The sequence below is a fragment of the Mytilus californianus genome, unplaced genomic scaffold, assembly GCF_021869535.1.
Source record: "Mytilus californianus isolate M0D057914Y unplaced genomic scaffold, xbMytCali1.0.p SCAF_3, whole genome shotgun sequence".
Classification (NCBI taxonomy): Eukaryota; Metazoa; Mollusca; class Bivalvia; order Mytilida; family Mytilidae; genus Mytilus; species Mytilus californianus.
Window position 1 is genome coordinate 29,407,941 of NW_026262679.1, and position 24,855 is coordinate 29,432,795.

The following is a 24,855-nucleotide window of genomic DNA, read 5'->3' on the forward strand; positions in this document are numbered from 1 at the left end:
TGAACATATTCCTAAACTTAAAAATGAATATATGTAATAAAAAGAAAATATTTCAAGATCTTTCTCTTATATATACAAACAATTGTCAACATATTATTTGTGACTTTTTGTCCTGTGACATTTTGTCCTATCAAATTTGTGACTTTATGTCCTGTGACTTTTTGTCCTGTGACTTTCTGTCCGTTTACCTTTACAAACATATATTTTTTATAGAACATCAATACATTTTGTTAAACTTTTACTCAAATTTTGTGTAGTTCATGCTAACAATAAGCGGCAAAAATATTTTTCTAGACAATTTACAAACATATATTTTTTATAGAACATCAATAAATTTTGTTAAACTTTTACTCAAATTTTGTGTAGTTCAAGCTACAAAAATATTTTTTTGTCCTGCATCCGATTTCACCTTGAGAGATGCACACGCCTGGTGAAGCTAATTTGTTAAGTGAAATATTGCGTGAATAATATAAAATATAACAACTAGTTTTATAACACTCATTAGTGTGTTAAAGTTACATTCTTAGGCACTTATATATATATATATATATATATATATATATGCTTAAGATCCATTTTGTTTCATCTGGTGATCAGTTTATTTGGCAATCGCCAATGTAAGTCAGCAGTGTTGAACAACACCCGTTGTTCGACCTGCTAGTCTAATGCGTTTTGTCAAAATATACTTTTTCACTTTTTTGGTCTTTTGGAAAGTGTTGTTTGTGCTGTATTAAGACCCCTCTACCAAGAAATTTGTTTTGCATGACCACGTATAAAAATTGCGGTTTTTATCCAACGCAATCATAGGTTTGAAGGTTGTTTTCAATTTAGACTTGTTTATATTTTTTTCGTTTGGGCTTGTATTATATTTGCCTTCGGGTTTATATGATCAGTTCATCCTATTACGACTCTTCAACATTCAAGAGTCTATCCTAAATTGAGGTAAATTATATGGCCTTCCAAATAACGTTTCGATTCCTAACATCACTGAAGAGACATTAATTGTCGAAACCGGATATGGTCAGGCCTGGGGCCATTACATTGCAATGTAATGCATTACATAACAACTACTTTGTGATTCTTCCATTACAATTACAATTACCAATACATTTTTTCTCACGTGTAATGCATTACATTACAATTACTTTGCCTGTGTAATGCATTACATTACACATTACTTTTTTAATATAAAAACTAAAAATATTTCAAAAACAGATTTTTATAAGAAATTGATAAATATTACCGAGGTTTATGTACATATATATATATATATATATAGTGTTTGTGACATAGACTTTAAATACTGGTCAATTAACATGTCCATTGCACTTTATCATCTTAAGTGTTTCAAACGTTTGAAAAATAAAGAAATTATCATATAATTTTGTTTCTAACATTGATCACTTAATCATTAGGACTTCATAAAGGGATTTCAAAGGGATACAATAAATGTGTCATTAAAGGATTATCTTGTTAAATGCATAAGGGCTCTGTGAGGACAAACATAAGTTTAGAAGATTTGATTGCAATAAAAACATTTTGATATTAATTAGGTGAAATAACAAAACAGTTGGCCTAGAGGATTTAGTTATGGATCCTTGAAGACAAGAATTAAGGGCAAACTATCTATAATGATGCAATACAGTAATTAACTGTGACAATAATTTTATTCAATACTTTATTTTGTTTTTGTTAATATTTTATTTTTATTTTACTATATTCTTCAATTTTATGTATTTTACCAATTTGTAATGAAAAGTAATGTACAGTAATGGAGGCATTACATTGATTTTTAACTAAAGTAATCATCACATTACATGTAATTGTAATGCAGAAAATGTGCATTACAAATTACTTTGCATTACACCAAAAAAATGTAATATTACAATGCATTACAATCACAAATTACTATTACCCCAGGCCTGGATATGGTGTACTAATGTTTGCACCTTTTGTTTGCGGTATACCATCTTTTCCGCAAGTTTATTGTTATCTGTTTGGTACTAAATTAATAGTTAAGATCAATTTTGTTACATCTGGTGATCCGTTTATTTGGCAATCGCCAATGGCAGTCAGCAGGGTTTAAGGACATCCGTTGTTCGACCTGCTACTCAAATGCGTTTTGTTAAAATATACTTTTTCACTTTTTTGGTCTTTTGGTAAATGTTGTTTGTGCTGTATTTATACCCCTCTACCAAGACATTTGTTTTGCATGCACACGTATAAAAATTGCGGTTTTTATGAAACGCAATCATAGGTTTGAACGTTGTTTTCAATTTAGACTTGTTTATATTTTTTCGTTTAGGCTTGTATTATATTTGCCTTCGGGTTTATATGCTCCGTTCATCCTATTACGACTCTTCAAAATTCAAGAGTCTATCCTAAATTGAGGTACATTATATGGCCTTCCAAATACCGTTTCGATTCCTAACATTACTGAAGAGTCATTAATTGTCGAAATCCGGATATGGTGTACTAATTTTTGCACCTTTTGTTTGCGGTATACCATCTTTTCCGCAAGTTAATTGTTTTCTGTTTGGTATTAAATTAATAGTTAAGATCAATTTTGTTACATCTGGTGATCAGTTTATTTTGCAATCGCCAATGGCAGTCAACAGGTTTTAAGAACATCCGTTGTTCGACCTGCTACTCAAATGCGTTTTGTTAAAATATACTTTTTCACTTTTTTGGTCTTTTGGTAAATGTTGTTTGTGCTGTATTTATACCCCTCTACCAAGACATTTGTTTTGCATGCACACGTATAAAAATTGCGGTTTTAATCCAACGCAATCATAGGTTTGAACGTTGTTTTCAATTTAGACTTGTTTATATTTATATATACTCTGCCCTTAGCGGAATTCAAACCACTTCATCTGAGACATCGTGGCAACAGCGCTTGTAATGTGTATAATTATTTTTGCGATTTCCACGATAATTTGCACTAAATCTTTACAACAAAATAAGGATTGTTTGGTTTGCCTAGTAACTTAATTAAGGTGTTCTGATTTCTAAATACCAATCGATTTTGTAGGTATTTGAACTTGAACGTCTTTGATCAAGCTTCATTTATTTACGAGTAATTGACACGTCGTCCCTTTGAGGTGGAAAGCAAGTCGCAAAATCCTTAGAGGTTGGTACGCTATGAATGTTTTCCCATACAGTAGCAATATTTTAAACTAATCAATTTAAGCCAGCTGTTCTCGTCGTCTGCTGTATTTAAATTGAAACGATAACATTATATGGTAAGTTTGTTTTGATTTGGGTTTATTTTTATAACTACTATTTTCCAGACCGTTTTCTTGTGAACTGCTTGCATCTTTACGGATTATAGGTCAAATATTGCAGAGATCTAGTCTGCAGTATTTGCAAGGTATGTAATGTTTTTGCCACAAGATTCCACATTGAACAGATGCATGTACATTTGTATTAATGTACAGTGAGTATTGTTTGAAAACTAAACTGCATGTTAAAGAAGATGACGCCAATTTAACAATTAAGGATCTGTCATTGTAAATACCATTCGCAATATGTGATATATATTTTGCATTTGATATCACAGGACATGCGCTACCTGTCATGCTAGTTAAAATATTAAAGAGGCTGCAAGTTATATTGATTTATTGAAGAAAGTGTTCTAAATGGCACTAACTTGATTTTAATTTTTTATTTTAAGATAGTGCACGTGGTGGTTGAGTTTCGTAGATTCTTCTTATTTTTCATGAAAAAAATTCGTTCTACCAGGAAACTGTAAGCATGGTAAGGTCAGTGAAATTTTGCATGAGCATCAGACTTTGCTGAAATGTGGCTGCATGATAGTGACTATTCTTTTGTCAAATTTAAGGGGAAGAACAAGATTTATTTCAAATATGAAAATAAGAAGATATGATATGATTGCAATCGACCAAATGAGACAGAAATTAACAACTCTATGTCACCGTACGGCCTTCAACAAAAAGTAAAACCCATACCGCATAATAAGATATAAAAGTCCCAAAAATTACAAATGTAAAAAAATTCAAACGAGAAAACTAACGGCCTGATTTATGCACAAAATAGTAAACGAAAAACAAATATGATATACAAAAACAAACGACAACCACTGAATAACAGGCTCCTGACTTGAGACAGGTACATACAGAATCCGGCGCGGGGTTAAAAAGTAAAATAAAAAAAATATCGAACTCTAAGAAAAATTCAAATCGGAAAGTCCCTTATCAAATGGCAAAATCAAAAGCTCAAACACATCAAACGAATGTAAAACAACTGACATATTCGTGACTTGGTACAGGCATTTCCTTATGTAGAAAATGGTAGATAAAACCTTGTTTTATAGCTAGTTAAACCTCTCACTTGTATGAAAGTTGCATAAAATTCCATTATATTGACAACAATGTGCGAACTATTGTGAAGGCACACACCCTCCCCTAACACGGGACAGTGGTGTAACAGTGCAACATAAGAACAAACTATAAGAATCAGTTAATTTAGTTTACTTTTTCTCAATAAGGATTAGTTTAATTTTAACGTAGCATGAAAGTAACTAGAAGTCCGGCCCGATCCACTTAAGTTAACCTGGTGACCTTGTACGTTTTCTTTGTAAACTTTTGATTTGTTACATAATCAGTTAGGGCATGCGGCGAATGAAAATTTTTAGGTTTTAAAGTCTTTTTAAGAAAATATGTTAAACTTGGTAATCTCATTTTTTTAAAAGTTCAAATGTCTTTCGGGATTTTTTTATTTTTTTATTTTTTTTAACAAAATTATCTGATTTTCCAGCAATTCAAACATTTTCCTTGCAATCTCAAACATTAGCATAAAGCAATGAACAAATATAACCTCTTCATTTGACTTAAGATAAAGTTATTGAAGTGAAGAGCCTTACAAGTTTTTCCAGAATTTGCATAAAAACGTATATATGAATTAGTGAGAATTGTCGGATAATTATTTATAATTGTTTTACACAATACTGTAATAAAACAAATATTAACAAAACATCTTCTTAGTACATTAAAGGAACCGAGTGTACTTTCTAATTTACTAGTTAACTGTTATTCACTTAATATATTTGATTATAATTGAATTGTTTCATGTCACCCTTTAATAAATCGTACCTTCTCTTTTGTGTTTCTCCTTTAACATTAATGGGGTATACTCTGCTGAAAGTTTCTTTAAAAAATGAGACAGATATAGGTTGAACCATCTGTAATTTCTCTGTTCCTGAACATCTCTGGAGACTGGTTTCAGAGTAAGATACAAATCAGGCCCGTTTACTTTATTGACGTCTTTCTATTTTAGTAAACGATAAATTGGTTTTAATACATATTGTTCATTAACATAGCGATAAATCTATTTTTACAAAACATACAATAACTGAATACGCAGTCGTTTTTAAGACTCAAATGAAGTACAAAAGATACATTATGACTTGGGTTGAGACCGACTTTGCTCGTCAAATTTTGGAAATCAGTATCCAAGTGAAAATAGGGGTCAATATATAGATGTGCAATTAAGGGTAGCCTTAGTTGCGACCATAAGATAATTTCGGTCAGCCATTCATTTTAAAGCAATCAGCAATAGTTAACCTTTTTCGTTATTTAATAATTCTTCGATTCTGCTATTTATTGGAATTGAGGTCATGATTGAAACCTTTTTTAGTTTACTTTTAATGAAAATGGACATACAATTCTTTTGAAATACACATAAAATGGCATGATCACTGTAAATTATTAAATAAATGTAAAATGTCCGCAACCAAAACTGTATAGTATTTTTTTTACTGTTTTTTTTTATCGTTTATGCTTTGACCACGGTATTGTCTTTTTACTTCGACTTATGTTTTATTGTCTCCTTGACATCTTCTGGCGTTTTGTTTTTTTTCAATTTAAGAGTACTGTTTTCTAAATAAGAATTATGTTTCAAATTAATGTACTTTTTTCCTTTATCACTCTTTACTGTTAGTTATTCGAAAAATCAGACAATGGTATTGCAAAAAGAATAAAACAAATGAGGATGTTTTATCAAAACAATTGTCTTCACTTCTCTGGTAGTGCACTTTCGTAGGCAATTCATCTATCTACCAATGTTTTAACATCAGATTTCTGAAGCCCCATGATGATTTATTCCTACTTATTTGAACATCTGTTGTGTCGTAATATACAACTCAAACCGGTTGGGGCATGATGTTGTAATAATTTATAATTTCTAGCTTCCCATTTCCCACTTCAAATTTGACATTGCTCAGTTCCGACTTGTTATTTCTCAATCCAAAGAACAACGCCTTGGCTAAATAAAGGGAAAAATATCAAGTTGCATATCACAAATGTCAACTTGGAACTGAGAAATGTCAACTAAGAACTGAGAAATATCAACTAGGAATGAGAAATGTCAAGTTCTTAATTAATTTTTAAGTCGGCAAATGTACTGTCATAAACTAAGATTAGATCTATTTTACATTATATTAAAACAATTAAAAGGATTTGCCGGTAAAATATGAAATGTTCAAACTCGCAGGAAAATGTTATCAAAACTGTGTTACGAATTCATCATATCCAAAAGAAGAATTGTTTTCCTTTTTTTGTCGAGATAAGTTGGAGCCTGAAGTAAATTTTTATCAAACTATTATATGATATATACCGCATTCGTTTTTGTCCATGGCCTGATTGCAATCAATATGTTTTCTTTTGTCTTTCCGGATGATTGTTCTTTGTGTGTTTTTGCAGCATGAGTGTCTGTGGTTTCTCTAAATGTCTTGTATATTAGTGCGCTTATACCATCGTTGTTACCGCGGTAAATAACCCAACACTCTAAAAACAAATCTTAAATTTTTGATTACTTGTTTTCTTATTTCCCAATATTTGGATAGGTGAATTACATACAGTTTAGCTTATAATAAGCCATAAAAGATGCACTCGAACCACATAATAATCACGAACAATTTCGAAAGTTGAGTTGTGTGTTTTGCTTAGTCATATTTATTCGAGAACGCGATTGGTACCGTATTGGACTTTTCAGGAACTCATTTCATATAGTTGGAATTAGATTATTTTGTCTGGAAGCGGAACTGCTTCACGGCAAAGAAGCTGAACGAAAGTCATCGATTGGCGATGTTCAATCCTTAATTGTTTGAAGTTAATACTGGGTTTATATGAATATGGAAATTGTAAATGGTATTTTGCCTTCTAACAAACTTGTTATCAATTTCGATAATAAAGCACCAAAGTTTGTAAGTATAACACATGATTTTCTATTTACTTCTCATCAATGTTCTGAATTGCAACAAATCAATATGGATACCAGTATACTCCTTAAGAAGGAAAATAGGTCGTATTCAATTGTTATTTAAATATGATAAAATCGGGCTGTTTGGTTCTAACAAATAAAGGCAACAGTAGTATACCGCTGTTCGAAACTCATAAATCGATAGAGATAAAAACAAATCCGGGTTACAAACTAAAACTGAGGGAAACGCATCAAATATAAGAGGAGAACAACGACACAACAAAAACACAACATTAAAATGTAACACACACAGAAACGAACTATAATATAACAATGGCCATTTTCCTGACTTAAAACAGGACATTTTAAGAAAAAAATGGTGGGTTGAACCTGGTTTTGTGGCATGCCAAACAAATGTGAGTAAGACACCAGTATGTTGTAAGGTAGAGAATCAGCCTAATTATTACGTAGCCATTTTTTGGTTCCCAATGTCATGCAAATATTCGAATTTAAAGCCATTTAAATTGATATCAAGTTATACAATATGCCTACATTGTCTCCTAATCACTATTATCAGCTCAACATTTGTCAATTGTGGTGTTCTGATAAAGCAAAAAAATTGTCATAAGTGGCATATTTTATCAGACAAAATTATTATGTGTATATTTGTTCGTCAAAACGTACCACAGCTTCGTATAAAAGATATTTGTAAACAATCATCAAACTATTTGTAAATGAATTATTATAGCAAATAAAAAAATGCTTCTGGTTAGGTCGTTTTTTATACTTCTAAACCTTCAACTGTAGCTGTCTGTATTTATAAATGAGCTGGAATAGGATCCCAGTTACAGGATACCAGTCCAGTACCCACGAATGAAGCCCCTTAATAAACCTACCGTCTTTTAAATTGGATATTGTACCGAGACGGAAATTATGTAAAGATGCTTCAATTTGTAGTTTATCTAAAGGGTATGCCGGTCATGACCCTCCAAGAAACCATGAAGGGGGCTACTAGTATGAGAAAGTAACTGAAATTTTGCAGTCTTATATAGGGAATAAAAAATCTGCCCGTCAATTTGGATAAAATGGCATTGAAGTAATGGGGGAAATAATTGGGTCCCCGTTCCTGTCAGGAATAGGAAACCAGTTACAGGATACCAATCCAGTACCCACGAATGAAGTCCCTTAATAAATCTACCATATTTTAAATGGGATATTGTACCGAGACGGAAATTATGTAACGATGCTTCAATTTGTAGTATATCTAAAGGGTATTCATTAAACTTTCAACTTCTGCTCAATTTTAAGTGATTCTGAAATGTATAGGGTGGATGATTGTCTGATTAAATGGTCCAAATTTTATTTTCGATTTTAGCCAGGAAGTTAATAAAATGACCCTATTAAACTCAAAACAGTATTGCTCTCTTTAATGCCGGTCATGACCCTCCAAGAGTTCTCCAAGAAACCATGAAGGGGGCTACTAGTATGAGAAAGTAACTGAAAATATGCAGTATTATATAGGGAATAAAAAATCTGCCCGTCAATTTGGATAAAATTGCATTGAAGTAATGGGGGGAAATAATTTAGTCCCCGTTCCAGCTTTATGTAAGACACGTGATAAAAAAGGTGAGGGATAAATTAGACTTTTTCAGACGTTTTATGACGTCGTTTTTAAGCTTAACCTATTTTATAGGTACTGACTTTGATAAATCAATCTTGAAAAACATGACATACTTATCAACTTTGAAAAATATATAAGATAACAGGCTTATAATTTGGCACATCAGCCGCGCGTTTCTTCTATATAAGTCTCATCCCATTCGTGGCGATCGAATGAAACAGTTTGAAGCCTATATCAAATACGAAGTTGAAGATCATTAAAACCGAAAATTTTGAAAAGTTGTGTAAATTACAGCTTTGGCAATCTATGCCTGGGTTCAAAGCGTTTTGATTTATTCAACATTTTATTAAATTTACAAAAAGTTTACATATCAATGATAGGTCATGTCAACACAAAAGTGCTGATTACTGAGCTAGTGGTACCGTCGGATAAGAAAGTTCCACCACAGACTGGATGGTTGTAAAAACTCTTCAACCATACCAGCCTTATAATTTGGAACATCAGACGCTCGTTTTGTCTTTATAAGCATCATACGTGGCGTTTGCATCAAATACATGGAATGGTAAATCTGTTAGATTTGTAAAAATTCTGACTAACCTTCAGCGAGTATGGGTTTTTGTTGTCCTTTTGTTAGTTTTGTGCGTTATTATTGCTAATCAAATGACTCCATCCAAGTTACAATATGTAAAATTAAACCATTATAGGTAAAAGTACGGCCTTCAACACGGAGCTTTGGCTCACACCGAACAGGCATAATTGTCTTTGTTTACATCATACAATACGGTATGGGTTTTGTACATTGGTAAATGCCCATCTTAAATGGTTACTTGTCTCATTGACAAACAAACTACACCTCTTTATATAAACATTATTTACATACGTATTTTTAAAATCCTGTTTCGTTCGATGATGTATTGGTTCTATCTACATATACAACATTGCAAAACTCCGGAGAAATGTTTTCTTATATTAAATGTAAAATATACATTTCCGAAACTGAAATAATATGGAATTATGGATAATGTATTAATCTATAACACTAAGCTTCCTTACTTTTAACTCCTTGGGTAGATTGCAACAGTCCAGATGTTAAAGCTGTTGTATTCCATGGCTTAGGAACATAACTCTCCGAGTCACCGATTACTGCTAATACGAGACCTGGTAAGCCATTGTCGTGTTCATCATCAGCAGGTACGTATATTGATCGCCTTATCGTACTATAAATCTCATTTAAATCTTCATCATTTATGCACGATTCTTTTACATGTATTTCAATGTTTCTGCTCCTACAATTAAGGTGTACTATTTCAGTTTGAATTCTGTAGGTTGAAGCGTGATATGTGACAACAGTTGTTATAAACAATTTGATAAATAAATGCCTGTTCATAAACATTTTGCAAACAATTACAAATGGTAACATCTATAATGAAACTAAACATTAATCAGATACAATACTAACAAGAATGTGTCCATAGTACACGGATGCCCCAAATGCACTATCATTTTCTATGTTCAATGGACCGTGAAATTAGGGTCAAAACTCTAATTTGGCATTAAAATTAGAAAGATCATATCATAGAAAACATGTGTACTAAGTTTCAAGTTGATTGGACTACAACTTTATCAAGAACTACCTTGACCAAAAACTTTAACCTGAAGTGGGACAGACGGACGAACGGACGCACAGTCCGAAAACCATAATGGCCCTAGGCGGGGCGTAAAACAACTGCAAATTATTGTCTTGTTTAATTTCTGGGTACATGTTATGAAAGAAAGCTTTTTTAACGACATTGTATATTTATTCACCAAATATGCTTGTTACGTTGTTTATGCAAGTGTCCAACCTTTTCGTGATGTATCCTATAATATTCCATTGATTACCCAGGTTTGTATTCAGGGTTGAATTCTTGACTATTTGCAAACATACTGTTTTATCTCTCTTTTTTTCCCTCATAGTTGATGTGTTTCCCTCGGTTTTAGTTTGTAACCCAGATTTGTTTTCGCTTAATCGATTTATGACTATTGAAAAGCGGTATACTACTGTTTATTTAAAGGATGCCTTTTTTATCGACGTTTCCTTCTGTTTATGTGACGCATACTTGCTGCGCTTACCCTCCGTTGTCAGACTGTTCTTCACTCATTGCTGTTGCACATTTATTCTACTGTTGTCAGGACCAGGAAATATAACAAATTCAATACTACAATAGGAAGAGTATAAATCAACGTATTTCGCATGAATTAAAATTTCTTAATGTAGACACGATACGCATTTTGTCTAAAGATTTTTATTGCATTTTGTTTTTGTTTCCAAAAAACATACCAGATATTGATCCCTTTTATCATTATAGAGTCATTATATCTGTTGAACAAAAAAAAGATTTGAAATCAATTCGTAATTGGAAAAAGAGAAAACGTGTAGACATGTACAACACTAATTCCTTAACGCAGTTGACAAAATCCGAACAAATGGATCAGTGCCTTTGTTGTTAATCTTCCTAATCTTTCTAAGCACATAGTGCATTACAAACGGAGCAAAACCACAACACTCAGTGTTAGGTCAGGTCGGCTCCTAGCAATTGTTTAAGTGGACAGTTTTGCTTATGAAGATAACACTTCATTTGTGATTTAGAGAACACGACTGCAGAGAAATATAAAACAAAATTATTACATTGGTTGCAATAAAATAATATGTTTCCCAGTGAAATAAAAAAAATCGATGATTTCACTTGTGAAATAATTCCGATAATTTCACTTATCTGACGTCATACAACAATGGGTGTTGTCAAGAAATTGTCGATAACGAATTGGGGATGCGTAGAAAAAAATTGTTCCTTATATTTTGTACTTAATTTTCATTAAAAAGCCCAATGTCAAAGTAATGAAATAAATAATTAATCGAAGAAATCCAATTTCGAAATATATTCAACTCGTGACCAATACTAATATTTTAGTCATGCGCAATGCGCATTCGTGAATTAATATTGTGTTTGGTCACTCACGGAATGTTTTTCTATATTTGGTATTTGAAATCGTCAATTAGTTATTCTACAGAAACAAGCAATTTACATTTGTTTTATGAACGTAAATATTAAGTTGGTTTGAAATAAAGAAATCATTGCTTATAAAAATAAAAGCTATCACTGGCAACAGAATATAACTTTGAAAACGTTTGAGAGCATAATAATCAATTCGTTCGCTATGCTCGGGTCTGTAGTGACGTTTTGGATTTTAATGATCGTAATATATGTATTACTAGTAAATTATTAAGTCAAGGATTTCGTTACTACAAATTACTTAGAACCTTTACTAAATTCTTTCATAGATACAAAGATTTGGTTTGCAAGTTTGGCTGTACCTGTAGATAATTTATTTCAAACTTATTCTAAAAGGTATTTCAACACTGAAATTTAATCTTTGAATACTGTTTTTATTAGACGTGAAATTATTGATTTTGCCAAAAAATAAATAAAAACCATACTAAATATTACTACACATATATATTTTCATAGTACTACAATCTGTCGATACTTATAGTTTGGCAGTGCATAAGTTCATGTTTTTATGTCCCATCTAAGGGCATAATGTTTTTTGGTCTGTGCGTCCGTTCGTTTGTCCGTTCGTCCGTCCGTTCGTCCATCTGTCCCGCTTCATGTTAAAGTTTTTGGTCCTGGTAGCTTTTGATGAAGTTGTAGTCCAATCAACTTGAAACTTAGTACACATATGTCCTATGATATGATCTTTCTAATTTTAATGCCAAATTAAAGTTGTGACCCCAATTACACGGTGTACTGAACATAGAAATGATAGTGCGAGTAGGTCATCCGTGTACTATGGACACATTCTTGTTCTCTGACTGTTAATGACGTCTTTACACTAAAGCCATTGGATGTTGGATGTGTACTGATTGATATTTTAGTCTTAGATACCTGATTTTTTTATAAGTTGTTATTGGCTTTGAACTAACTGTCAGCATCTGCGAGTACTCTCAGATCTGCATTTAGTGTCTTTTGTTTTTGGGAATGAATAAGTACCCGTTCACGTCTACTTTGTGTTTTTGTTAGATGTATTTCTATTTTTGTATCAATCTGATGAGAAAAGCCATTTTCAACTGATTTTTATAGTTTGTTCTTATGTTTCTTATGTTCTGTATGTGCCTGTCCCAAGTCAGGAGCCTATTATTCAGTGGTTGCCGTTTGTTGCTGTGTTACATATTTGTTTTTCGTTCATTATTTTGTACATAAATTAGGCTGTTAGTTTTCTCGTTTGAGTTGTTTTACATTTGACATTTTGGGGCCTTTTATAGCTGACTATGCAGTATGATTTTAAAAAAGAAGATGTGGTATGATTGCCAATGAGGCAACTCTTCACAAGAGACCAAATGACACAGACATTAACAAATATAGGTCACAATACAGCCTTCAACAATGTGCAAAGCCCGTACCGCATAGTCAGCTATAAAAGGCCCAGAAATGACAAATCTTAAACAATTCAAACGAAAAAAGTAATGGCCTGATTAATGTACAAAAAAAATGAACAAAAAAACAAATAACAACCACCGAAGAATTCCGTATACAGGCTCCTGACTTGGGACAGGCACATACATACAGAATGTGGCGGGGTTAAACATGTGAGCGGGATCCCAACCCTCTCCCTAACCTGGGACAGTGGTGTAACAGTACAACATAAGAACGAACTATAAAAATCAGTTGAAAAAGGCTTAACTCATCAGCTCATTGTTGAAAGCCGTACGGTGACCTATAGTTGTTAATTTCTGTGTCATTTGTTCTCTTGTGGAGACTTGACTCATTGGCAATCATACAACATCTTCTTTTTTTATATAACAATGCTTTGATTAATAACACAACGTACAACATAAAGACTAAGCTACACGAAAACCCCTTAAAACACAGAGATGATCTCAGGAAGCTCCGAATTGGTTAGCAGATCCTGTTCCACATGCTGCACCCATCGTGTTGGCAAAATAAGTACAAATCCGGTGACAAGTCTTAATTGGTAGGTTACATTCGATAAAAAGAGAACAAGATTGTGGTTAGTACGACAATTGAAACATATTCGTCGTCATTTTTTAAAACCGATACTAGTATTCCATAACGGTCAACCAAGTCGTGATGGCGTCCGTAAAATTGTCAAAGGGATAATTTTACATGCACCACTTGAAACTCTTAAATAATATCCTTGTAAGCAGCCAGTTTATATAAAAGAAATGATGATAGGAAATCAAAGCTCAGGAATATCGTTTCAACCGAGAGATATATACTCCATACGCAGGCGCTGTTTGAATGTTGTTATAAAGAAATGGAAAGTTCACAATCGAGAAGCTGAAATCATATTTTTCGTCGTAAAGTTTTGTTCTCAATCGACCCGTCATTGTCATTTTCTCGATATGTCAAGATATAAGGCAGACTACATCTGATGTACCCTTTATTTCAAGTTCAATGTGATAGATGCGTTCAACAGTCACCAAACTGAAATATTTAGTGAAAGGACATCATCTATATAGCGGAAGGTGAAGTTAAATGATAATGCTTGCATCGACAAGTAGAGAAGCACAGTTAGTTCCCATGTGAATGTCAATTGTTTGATGCAAAACACGTCCTCGAAAAGTAACAAATACGTTGTCAATCAAGAAATCAATCATCTCGATAATGTCTGTATCAAAGAATTTTTGGTTTTAATCAGAGTAACTTAGTATTAACAGACGGAGTAATGTTTGTACTAATTTTAAAGCATCATTTTCAAAATATATTATTGATATCAGGAAAGCGATGTAGTGAAAATCAATAGAAATATACCTCTCTGCATATTTTCCTTCCCGATTTTCAAATCGTACATAACTAAAACATTTTTTAAAAGACATGTTGCCTCCAATCAATAGTTTTAACTAATGCACACAATTATCACTATGACAGTAATCTAGGATATGATATTTAAAATCATTCAACAATATATGTTGTTTTCAGAGAAACTTCAATATCAATGTTATTCAAATATCCTTGAATTTCCTTGACACTTCATATAATTTGAACTGTGGTAACGATTTCAAATACACTCTTATCGAAAGTTTAAATATTTTCTGAACATATGATTTCAAACATATTAAATTATATTGGTATTATTCTAGTTTACAAATACTCATCATTTTTCGTGCGTTCATTGTGTATATGTTTTCCAACATGCGTACGTTGCTGTTGTATCGTTAATTACTCACCAAGATGACCACTAACGAAAATTACCAATTAAAAAAAAAACTGAATTTTTAACAAATAAGAGGGGTTAATCGTTACTTTTAATTCTATAAAAAGACAGACCACTTGAAGTACGATTTTCAAAAATAGGGACTATGAACGGATAGAGTTGCACTGTTTCTCATATATCCTTCATATGAACAAAGTATATGACAAAGTTTTGTTGAAATTTAAAATTGGAACAAAGCATCTTCTAAAAAGTATTTCCCATAAGTACAAGCTATATGTTTTATTCCGGGCCAACCCATAAGCTTCACGTAATATGATCAAGTTCTAAACAATTTCATGTTCAAAACGTTCGCTTATGAATTAGGAAAGAAGTTAGGTTGAAATAAAAGTTTGTTCCTGAAAATTTCCGTCACGGTCAGTTTATGAAAGATAAGTATGTGTGAGGTATTATTTTTGCAGAATATTACTTGACAAGCGACGGGAAAACTTTGTTATAGATAACTGAAGAGCGCAATCTCTTACGCTTTGGAGAATAAAATATAATTTACGCATTAATTTGTAATTTTATCAATATTCTTTTTACCCGAGACTAAATTGTTGGCTTTATATTTACAAATGTCATTTTATCTAACCGAAAGAAAAAAAAGTACATTACCATATATAACTCGGTTGCAGGTAGTTCGAAACTTTTCAAACTCGATAGTTCGTTAACAAATTATATCTATACATACTCACATTAACTGCGTTGTAGACATTTCTGATACTTGTACTGTTCAATTCATTTTAAAAAAAAATAACATTTCTATTGATTTACTGGTTTAGCAACCAAGGTCCTTTCTATAATCAGATCTATAAATTTCAAAAGAGGTTATGGGTCTGTATACATAATTAGAAATGATTTTAAAGGGAAAATTAAAAATTGCAGTGTTATGTTAGGTTTTCAAAAAGTGCAGTGTAATCAATACTCGTTATATCATATTACTTCATAATATATCTCTCTCAATACTCTCATTGACAGTTTGTCAAATAAATATTATAACACGTACAAATATTTGCATTGTAAAATGAAACAGCATGGACAATTGTAACAATCAACTATTATTTTCAACTGATTTTTATGGTTGGTTTTTATGTTGTACTGTTACACAACTGTCCCAGGTTAGGGGAGGGTTGGCGATTTCAAACTAGTTTATATCATAAATAATTTTCGTTTATTGTTTTATACTTAAATCAGCCCGTTAATTTTCTCGTGAGAATTGTTTTACATTTGTCATGTCGGTGCCTTGATAGCTTACTATGCGGTATGGGATTTGCTCATTGCTGAAGGCCGTACGGTGACCTATATTTGTTAACTTAACCCCAACGACACTTAATGAAGAGGAAATCTTGGATAATCACATGTTTCTTTGGAATTTCAACCAAAGATGAAGAACTGGATCTTCCATCACTGTATTGGATACCTAAACTACATAAGTGTCTTTACAAACAACGGTATATTGATGGGTCCACGAAACCTCTTTCTAAATTATTAACATCAATTTTATCAGCAATCAAAGCCGGAACTCAAAGTTATTGTGAAACTGCCTATTCTAGAGATGGCGTGAATCAGATGTGGATACTACAAAATTCCATAGATCTTTTAGAGTACATACAATCTAAGACTCTTTCATCTTGCAATAGTATTAAAACATTTGACTTTTCTACACTTTACACAAGTATTCCCCATTCCAAACACATTGGTATTGTTTTGTTTCATAAAAAAGAATGGCCAACGTAGATACAAGTATCTTGTCTTAGGGAGGAAAAAATCCTACTTTGTCAAAAATAACTCTGATTCAAACAAAAAATTCTCTGAAACTGACATTATCAAGATGCTTGATTTCTTGATTGACAATATGTTTGTTACGTTTTGAAGACGTGTTTTTCAACAAACAATCAGCATTTCTTCTTGCCGACTTGTTCCTTTATTCTTAACAGGCTGACTTTATACAAGAACTTCTTAGGAAAAAAGAAAAGAAGTTAGCAGTATCCTTTAACTTTACTTTTCGCTATATAGATGATGTTCTCTCACTAAAAAATTCAAAGTGTGGTTACTATGTTGAACGCATCTATCCCATCGAACTTGAGATAAAGGATCCAACAGATACTGTTAGTCTGCCTCATATCTTGACTTACATCTAGAAATTGACAATGAGGGTCAGTTGAAAACAAAACTTTACGACAAAAGAGATGATTTGAGCTTCCCAATTGTAAACTTTTGATTTCTATGTAGCAATATTCCAGCAGCGCCTGCATACGGAGAATATATCTCCCAATTGATACGATATTCCCGGGATGGAATTTCCTATCATGATTTCCTTGATAGAGAGTTGCTGCTTACAAGGAAGGTATTAAACCAAGTGTTCTAAATGGTGGAGTTGAAATCATCCCTTCGTAAATTTCACGGATGAAAGCGGATATGTTCCTAATGTCGTAAATACAATCCCTTCCCCTTTTCACGAATGTGACCTACCGAATTAGACTTGTTACCGGCTGTGTACTAACATGAGAAACACGACGGGTGCCACATGTGGATGATCAGGATCTGCTTACTCTTCCGGAGCACCTTAGATCACCCCAGTTTCTGGTGGGTTCGTGTAGTAAAGTCTTTATTTTTCTATGTTGTGTTTTGTGTACTATTGTTTGTCTGTTTGTCTTTTTCATTTTCAGCCATGGCGTTGTCAGTTTATTTTCGACTTATGAGTTTGAATGTCCCTCTCGTATCTTTCGCCCCTCTTCTACTTCATTTTGGTCTCTTGTTGAGAGTTAACGCATTCGCAATCATACCACGACTTCTTATTTTTTATAAATACAATCAATGAAATAAATCGTTGTGTGTCTGTATATCAATTCTAGATGATATCGGTATCATTCAGTTGTACAGACTTCATCAAACCCCGCAACCTCTGTTACCGGAAATTGTGCAATGTTTTGATGATATTGGCGCACAGCTTTTAATTTACAAACAAGACTTCAATGTTCCTATAAATTCATATGGGATTACTGCAGATTATGACAAATTTGAAGATACATTCTAGTTAAGTTAGTAAACAATGCACCATGGGATACACATGTGTCCATTTCCAAAAACTGCAAAAGCATTAACGAGTTACTTAGGCATGAAAATTAACATTAGATGGAGGTAACTCTGCCAATTTTAAAGTAAAAGAAGAAGGCACAATTTATTCGGATATATAAACCGTCCATTGTCTCATTAAAAATGCAACAAATTGGATGTACACTAATGTATTTTGTAAACACCCACTTGGCTTAACAACACACTCATCATCCCGGACAACACAGCAATCATCTAGATCAATACACAAGAGAGAGAAAACTGTAAAATAAGATCACAACTAGCAGTACCTATATCACGTTAACTACAGTTAGGAGCGGGTGGGTGGATTATAACTTACATCAGGTTAACAAAAATGTCGACCAGTTTCTTGACAGACCGAATATAAAAGAACGCATTACGTCACAAAGTGCTACGACAGTGTTGAGAAACGTCACAAATGATCATAAATAAGGTCTAGTTTTTCAGTACTGGATGCCTTATCAAATCCCCACAACAAGCTTTGCCTATATATGAAACTTTACTCAGGTATTATCAGACAAGGCAAAGATAAGTTATTAGCTAATATTTTATCTCTGTATACAAATTCGTTTAAAGTACTCTCAGATAGGTGTGTATATGTAATTGTATTGATTTTAGATAACTCATAAACATCAATTGGCTTGTTTGTTAAACAAGACAAAAAAACGAGAGTAGGTCAAAAATCAAGAATTTTTATTACTATTGATTAGTTTAAATGATTTCAACCATCCTATAGCTGACGACCCCTTGATGAGTTGGCGTTTGATAAGAACGAAAATAGAATGGGCATGCGCATTTGAGCTTACAACAATAATTAATGACGATGCAATTTCTGTGGTAATGACTTTGGATCATGAATGACCTGAGGTCGATTCTCACATGACACTTAGGAAATATGCGTAATTTAATGTGACATTATAATTACGATCAATAACAAAGACGCTTACTTTGAACGATTTTTTGTGAATTAGAGCTAGTTTCAGAATCGAGATGTCTTGTTTTATATTTACTTACATACTTATCATCAACAGACTTCGATGCTTTCAAGCGGATGTCAACTTTATGATGACAAGAGTCTTTATAGGTTGCATTTCTGTAAATATTGACAATGCAAATTCCAATAGGAACTCCTTTAACGGCTAAAGCTGTACCACGTTTACTATGAAGTTTTGAAAAAAATCTTATCCTAGAATGGAAAATTCATATGCACTACTATTTTTTTCAAAGGTCAAAATATAGGGCTGTGCGGCATATTTTCAACGTGTATATGCCCCGAACTTCTAAGAGTTTAAACTTACACTAAAATCCTGTACTACCCCTTCCTTGACTATAGGTTTCCCACAGATTTCAATTTGACCGATATGAATATGTATATTTACTGGTAACATTCCCAAGTTATGTCTCTACGAGTATGTAAACAAAATTAATTATCTATGAATATTATATATCTCCACTAAAGAGGCGTGGTTTGAAAAACAGCTGTATTTACAAAGTGGAACCTAAGGGCTCTTGATTTACCGATTGTTTCTTTATCTTTGCGCTGTTGAAGTTGTAGAGCACAGATGGGTTACATACCTCCAGCTATTAGTTGGGTCAAATATTGAAAATTGACAGCAGTAATAACAACATACAAACAGACAAAATACACTAAACCCTAATGTGTGGGCTAGCAGTGATTGTACGATTAAATTTACTACAATAACAAAGTCGTGTTTAACCGGACTTAAATGTTAATTTGTACACTTCTGCACAGCCTGAAAAAAATTATCTTGCTCAATGCCAAAATATTAGTATCAACAGGATATAGGCTGAGATATTAAGTTATGTTTTAATTTATAGAAAACTATATTACTGTAATTAGTAAGTCAAACTTTTTTTTTTTGATATTTTGATATTTGATAGAATCGATATTTTTTTCTGAAACTACTAAATACTTCTTACCAAATATTTACTCAATTTGTCACCAACCACATATATTTATGTCAAGGAATGTATCGTCCTTTATCAACAAAAAACAAATCATCGGAGGATACCAGGACCTTGCAAAATTGATGATAATTATTCCGTACCCCTATTTTCTTACATGTTTATCTGTTTGTTTTGATCTCACATTGTGTCAATATGATGTTATTTTATGCGACTGTCATACAAGTGAGAGGTTTATCTAGCTATCACACCAGGTTTAATCCTCCATTTTCTACATAAGGAAATGCCTGTACCAAGTCAGGAATATGACAGTTGTTTTCCATTAGTTTGATGTGTTTGAGCTTTAGATTTTGTCATTTTATAAGGGACTATCCGATTTGAATTTCCTTGGAGTTCGGTAATTTTGTTATTTTACTTTTTATACCTAAACAAGATTTTTTTCAAACTCAATGTAGTAATTATACAAATAGATTTGTTTAATATAACATTTGCACATGTTGCTTCATTATACTATGATTATATTTGTATTTGATATAATATCTATTTTACATATTGTCACTGACAGTATTGAGAGATATGATCAAATATATGAGTGAAACGATATGTAATGACTATTGTTAAAACAACAAGTCTCTTTGTTCCGTTTTAATCATTGAAATCACAAAATAAAATTACTATAATGTAAACGTTCTTTTAGTTACACTTCATGTAACACAAGATTACCTTGTTTGATTTAATTATTTCATAAACACCTGACAGCCGAATATAATGATGACAAACGTGATTATTGATTAATTTTTTGCTGGGTGCTTTACGTCCAGTGAAATATTTCGTGCATGTTTAGGACGATATCGCGATTATAACTAGAGACTGAAAAAAGAGGCTCGCCTAATAATATACGTAGCTCATCTTTCTTGTTGCTACTATATTACAAATGAATCATATAAATAACTGCACAGGGTTTTACAGTCATCATTTTCAATAGATTAAAATATATGTAATTTCAGACAGAAAAGAAATTTGAAAATTGACAAAATCGGAATCGAGAATTTACTCTCATTCAAGTCGACATATGAAACGATTGTTCAGATAGAGGTAATGACATCAAACTTTGCAAACATGTATTGCTATAGACCCATTTCAGAAAATCAAAATGGCCGCTCTGAAAATTAATAAAAAAAATCATAAAAAACTATGAAAAATAAATGGCATTACTAAATTTGATAAAACTTGGTATATCTATCACAATGAAAAGGACAATCACCTGAAGACGTCAAATTTTGAAGTAGTGGTGGCAATCTTAAATGGTGACCATTTTGAAAACAATAATTTCTAATATATCATTTTTGGCTATTTTTTTATTTTGCTATTCGCATAACGATACATCGACATTTATGATCGACAAAGTGTATTTAAACAACAAGACACAGTTCTCTTAGCCAAGTTAAGTGATGGAGTTTTAATATAACAGGTGGCCAGGTATCATGCTTAATGTTTGATAAAACTAAACAACAAAGCAAGTAGACAGAATCCAAAGACAAAGAAACCCAGTATTTGGTGGGGTTCGTGTTGCTCAGTCTTTAGTTTTCTATGTTGTGTTTTGTATACAAATTAAAGTCTTATATGAAAAGAAAAAAAAATAGTTGACCCGTATCGTAGGAAAAAAAACAAGGAGTCTGAACATCTGACACAAATTCCTAAACCTGACCTAAGTACATCCTTAAGTTCATTTTCTTTAAAATAATGTAAAGAATTAGATATATATGGATAGGTGTTACAGTATATATTCATACTCATACTATTCCTGTTGTTTGATTAAACTTTGAGGATAACTCTTGTTATATTGTAGTATTCATATACTTACCTTTTCATTATCATATGTGTTTTTGTATATATATTTTGTTTTATCATATTCATATATCATTAGTCCTGTGTAAAAACTATCAGTAAAAGAAAAACGTGTGAAGAACAATAGTAAAATGATAAGATGCAAGCTATTTGTATGATATTTTTTTCAATTATGAAACAAAATTAAAAGTGGAACGGTCGTGATTAAATTTAATGATTGTGATTGTGTAATATATTTGTGTTTCTATTACAACCAACTTTATGTGTAATGGGTATTTGTGTCTTTATAGATATATATAAGATATTTGTAACAGTCTATTCAAAGCAATTTTTTTAGGTTAAAAGTTTTTTTTTTTTTTGGCGCAATGCAAATGATGCAAATTGCAACTGACTGGCTTCAAAAGTATATGATTTTACAGAATCCACAAAATGGGTTTATTTTAAGCTTCGCAATTCCTTCTTTGGTACCTTCAATAAATTTTCTAAAATCAATATGAAGTAACAAAATATTTATTTATGGTATTTTTGATAAAAAGAATGTACTAATAACTACGATGAATAAACATATATTGATATGTGAACTGTGACGTAGACAACAATAAGGACTTTGCTTTCTTTTGAAAAAGTATTCACAATTGCAGTATTAAAATTTGTTATGTTTTGTACATATTGATTATTTATTGTTAATATGAGTCCTTTAAAAATCTATAGTATATGTCTACAAGAAACTATTAATTTCTTAGGGGAGGGATATCTTGAAAAAAAATAGTTTTATGTAAATAGCTATGTTAAGCCTAATAATAGAGTTTAAGACCGTTGATCGTATTTATAGATGTTTTTATTGATTTCAAATGTTGTAAATAATTGTGTTTCAAAAAAGTATTTTAGAATTCATAAATAAACATATATTGATACATACATTATCTGCTTTGTTGTTTAAAAGTTTAGTTTTGAACAGTTATAGAACAATAACAAGGCAAAAGGAAGAATCCAAAGACAACGAAAGCAAGCCAGGCATATGTTATCCATGGAATTGGATTGGAGTTGTCATGGAAGAAAGAATTGACACAACGCATCTGAAAATTTGGATAGCAGCTGACATAGCAGATCTATGCTAATAAAGTGAAAACGGTTGTCAATGACGATGCAAAGGTGTAAAGGCATCATTAAGTTGTACTGCTCTGTATAAATGTGGAAGGCAATGTTAAAGGATATTTTAGGTTTGGCTAGCCATAAAACCAGGTTCAACCCACCATTTGTTTCTTAAAATGTCCTGTACCAAGTCAGGAATACGGCAGTTGTTATCAAATAGTTCTATTCTATGTATGTTGGCGTTTGTTTGTGTTGCACTTCAGTGTTTCTGTTGTTCCGTTGTTGTCCTCTTATAGTTGATGTGTTTCCCTCGGTTTCAGTTTGTAACCCGGATTTTTTTCTATCAATCGATTTATGGCTTTTGAGCAGCGGTATACTACTGTTGCCTTTATTTAGACAGTGGCTACTATTGTGTGAATAGACAAAACATATACTACTAATTTATTGTGGGAGATTTATAACGTCAATTGAGAACATTTAAACAGCTGATTCCCTTATGACATTACTTGTATTACATGATACTCATTATGTCTGCAATGGAGGTTTTTTGGAAGTAGTTTTTAGATAAACTATATCAACCAAACAATTTATTTTCATCGAATTTTGAATTTTGAGTTCGACCTGTTTTGGCTTTAAAATTGGAAGATGACCGCCATGCAATATAACTTTTTCGTAAGTTTTGTTCAACATGGCAATTAGTATAAGGCTATATAAAAATTGTCACTATATTAACAAGATTTCACGTCATTAGCTTGACTGATATAATTTTCATGAATTTTTTACGTATTTTATAGAAATCCAACGTCCGTCATTTACAAAATGGCCACCACTCCGCCCAATTTCGACTTGCAGTCTGGGTCAATACCTTAAAATGTTTACCATGACCATACTACTATTATGCAAAATTTCATGATTTACCATAGTCTGGGAAATTTTATCTAAATTCTGCACAAAGCAACAAGACTATCTGGATTAAATATATGAAAGTAAGTCATATTTCTCGCATTCATCCACATAAAACGGAAAGTTCACAGCATCGGAAAAAAAATAATAAAAGCTTAATAATTTTGCTAATATTTTTAATTTACACATTTCCACATCCACGAAACATTAACAGTGATTTGAAGAAGTTAAAGTATTTATTGCATATAGCCATTACTGTGAAATCTGAAGCAAACCTGGTGTGGCGTCGTAAAAAAAATCCTTCATAACCTTGAAACAGTTTTAGCATGGGTTCAGATTTGGATATGGTGAAAACCGCAATTGTTCATGATAACGGTACTTTGGCCTGTAGAAATGCATTTCCATTAATTTCTACTGCTTGGAATGCATTATCTAAACAACATAACTCCGTTGTTTGATGGTGATATAAAATTGAAAATGGAAATGGGGAATGTGTCAAAGAGACAACAACCCGACCATAGAGCAGACAACAGCCGAAGGCCACCAATGGGTCTTCAATGCAGCGAGAAACTCCCGCACCCGAAGGCGTCCTTCAGCTGGCCCCTAAACATATATGTATACTAGTTCAGTGGTAATGGACGTCATACTAAACTCCAAATTATACACAGGAAACTAAAATTAAAAATGATACAAGACTAGCAAAGGCCAGAGACTCCTGACTTGGGAAAGGCTCAAAAATGCGGCGGGGTTAAACATGTTTTTTGAGATCTCAACCCTCCCCCTATACCTCTAGCCAATGTAAAAAAAAAAAACGTACAACAGTACGTACAGTAAAACTCAGTATAAGAGAAGTCCGAGTCCGATGTCAGAATAGGAAACAAAAGAAAATAAACAAA

The 24,855-nt window shown here is 32.4% G+C and overlaps 1 protein-coding gene across 1 annotated transcript in view; it reads right to left on the reverse strand.

The window, feature by feature from the left end:
• Positions 1-15,886, reverse strand: part of LOC127734320 (transient receptor potential cation channel subfamily M member 2-like) — a 101,648-nt gene extending 85,762 nt beyond the window's left edge. Inside the window, exons 1-5 of the mRNA XM_052244154.1 lie at positions 15,790-15,886; positions 10,952-11,037; positions 9,893-10,125; positions 6,634-6,803; positions 5,112-5,286 (exon numbers count right to left, since the gene is read on the reverse strand). Coding sequence (XP_052100114.1) covers positions 5,112-5,286; positions 6,634-6,803; positions 9,893-10,125; positions 10,952-10,980 — 607 coding nt within the window. The 5' untranslated portion in view covers positions 10,981-11,037; positions 15,790-15,886. The remainder of the gene's footprint in view (positions 1-5,111; positions 5,287-6,633; positions 6,804-9,892; positions 10,126-10,951; positions 11,038-15,789) is intronic.
• Positions 15,887-24,855: the final 8,969 nt, after the last annotated feature.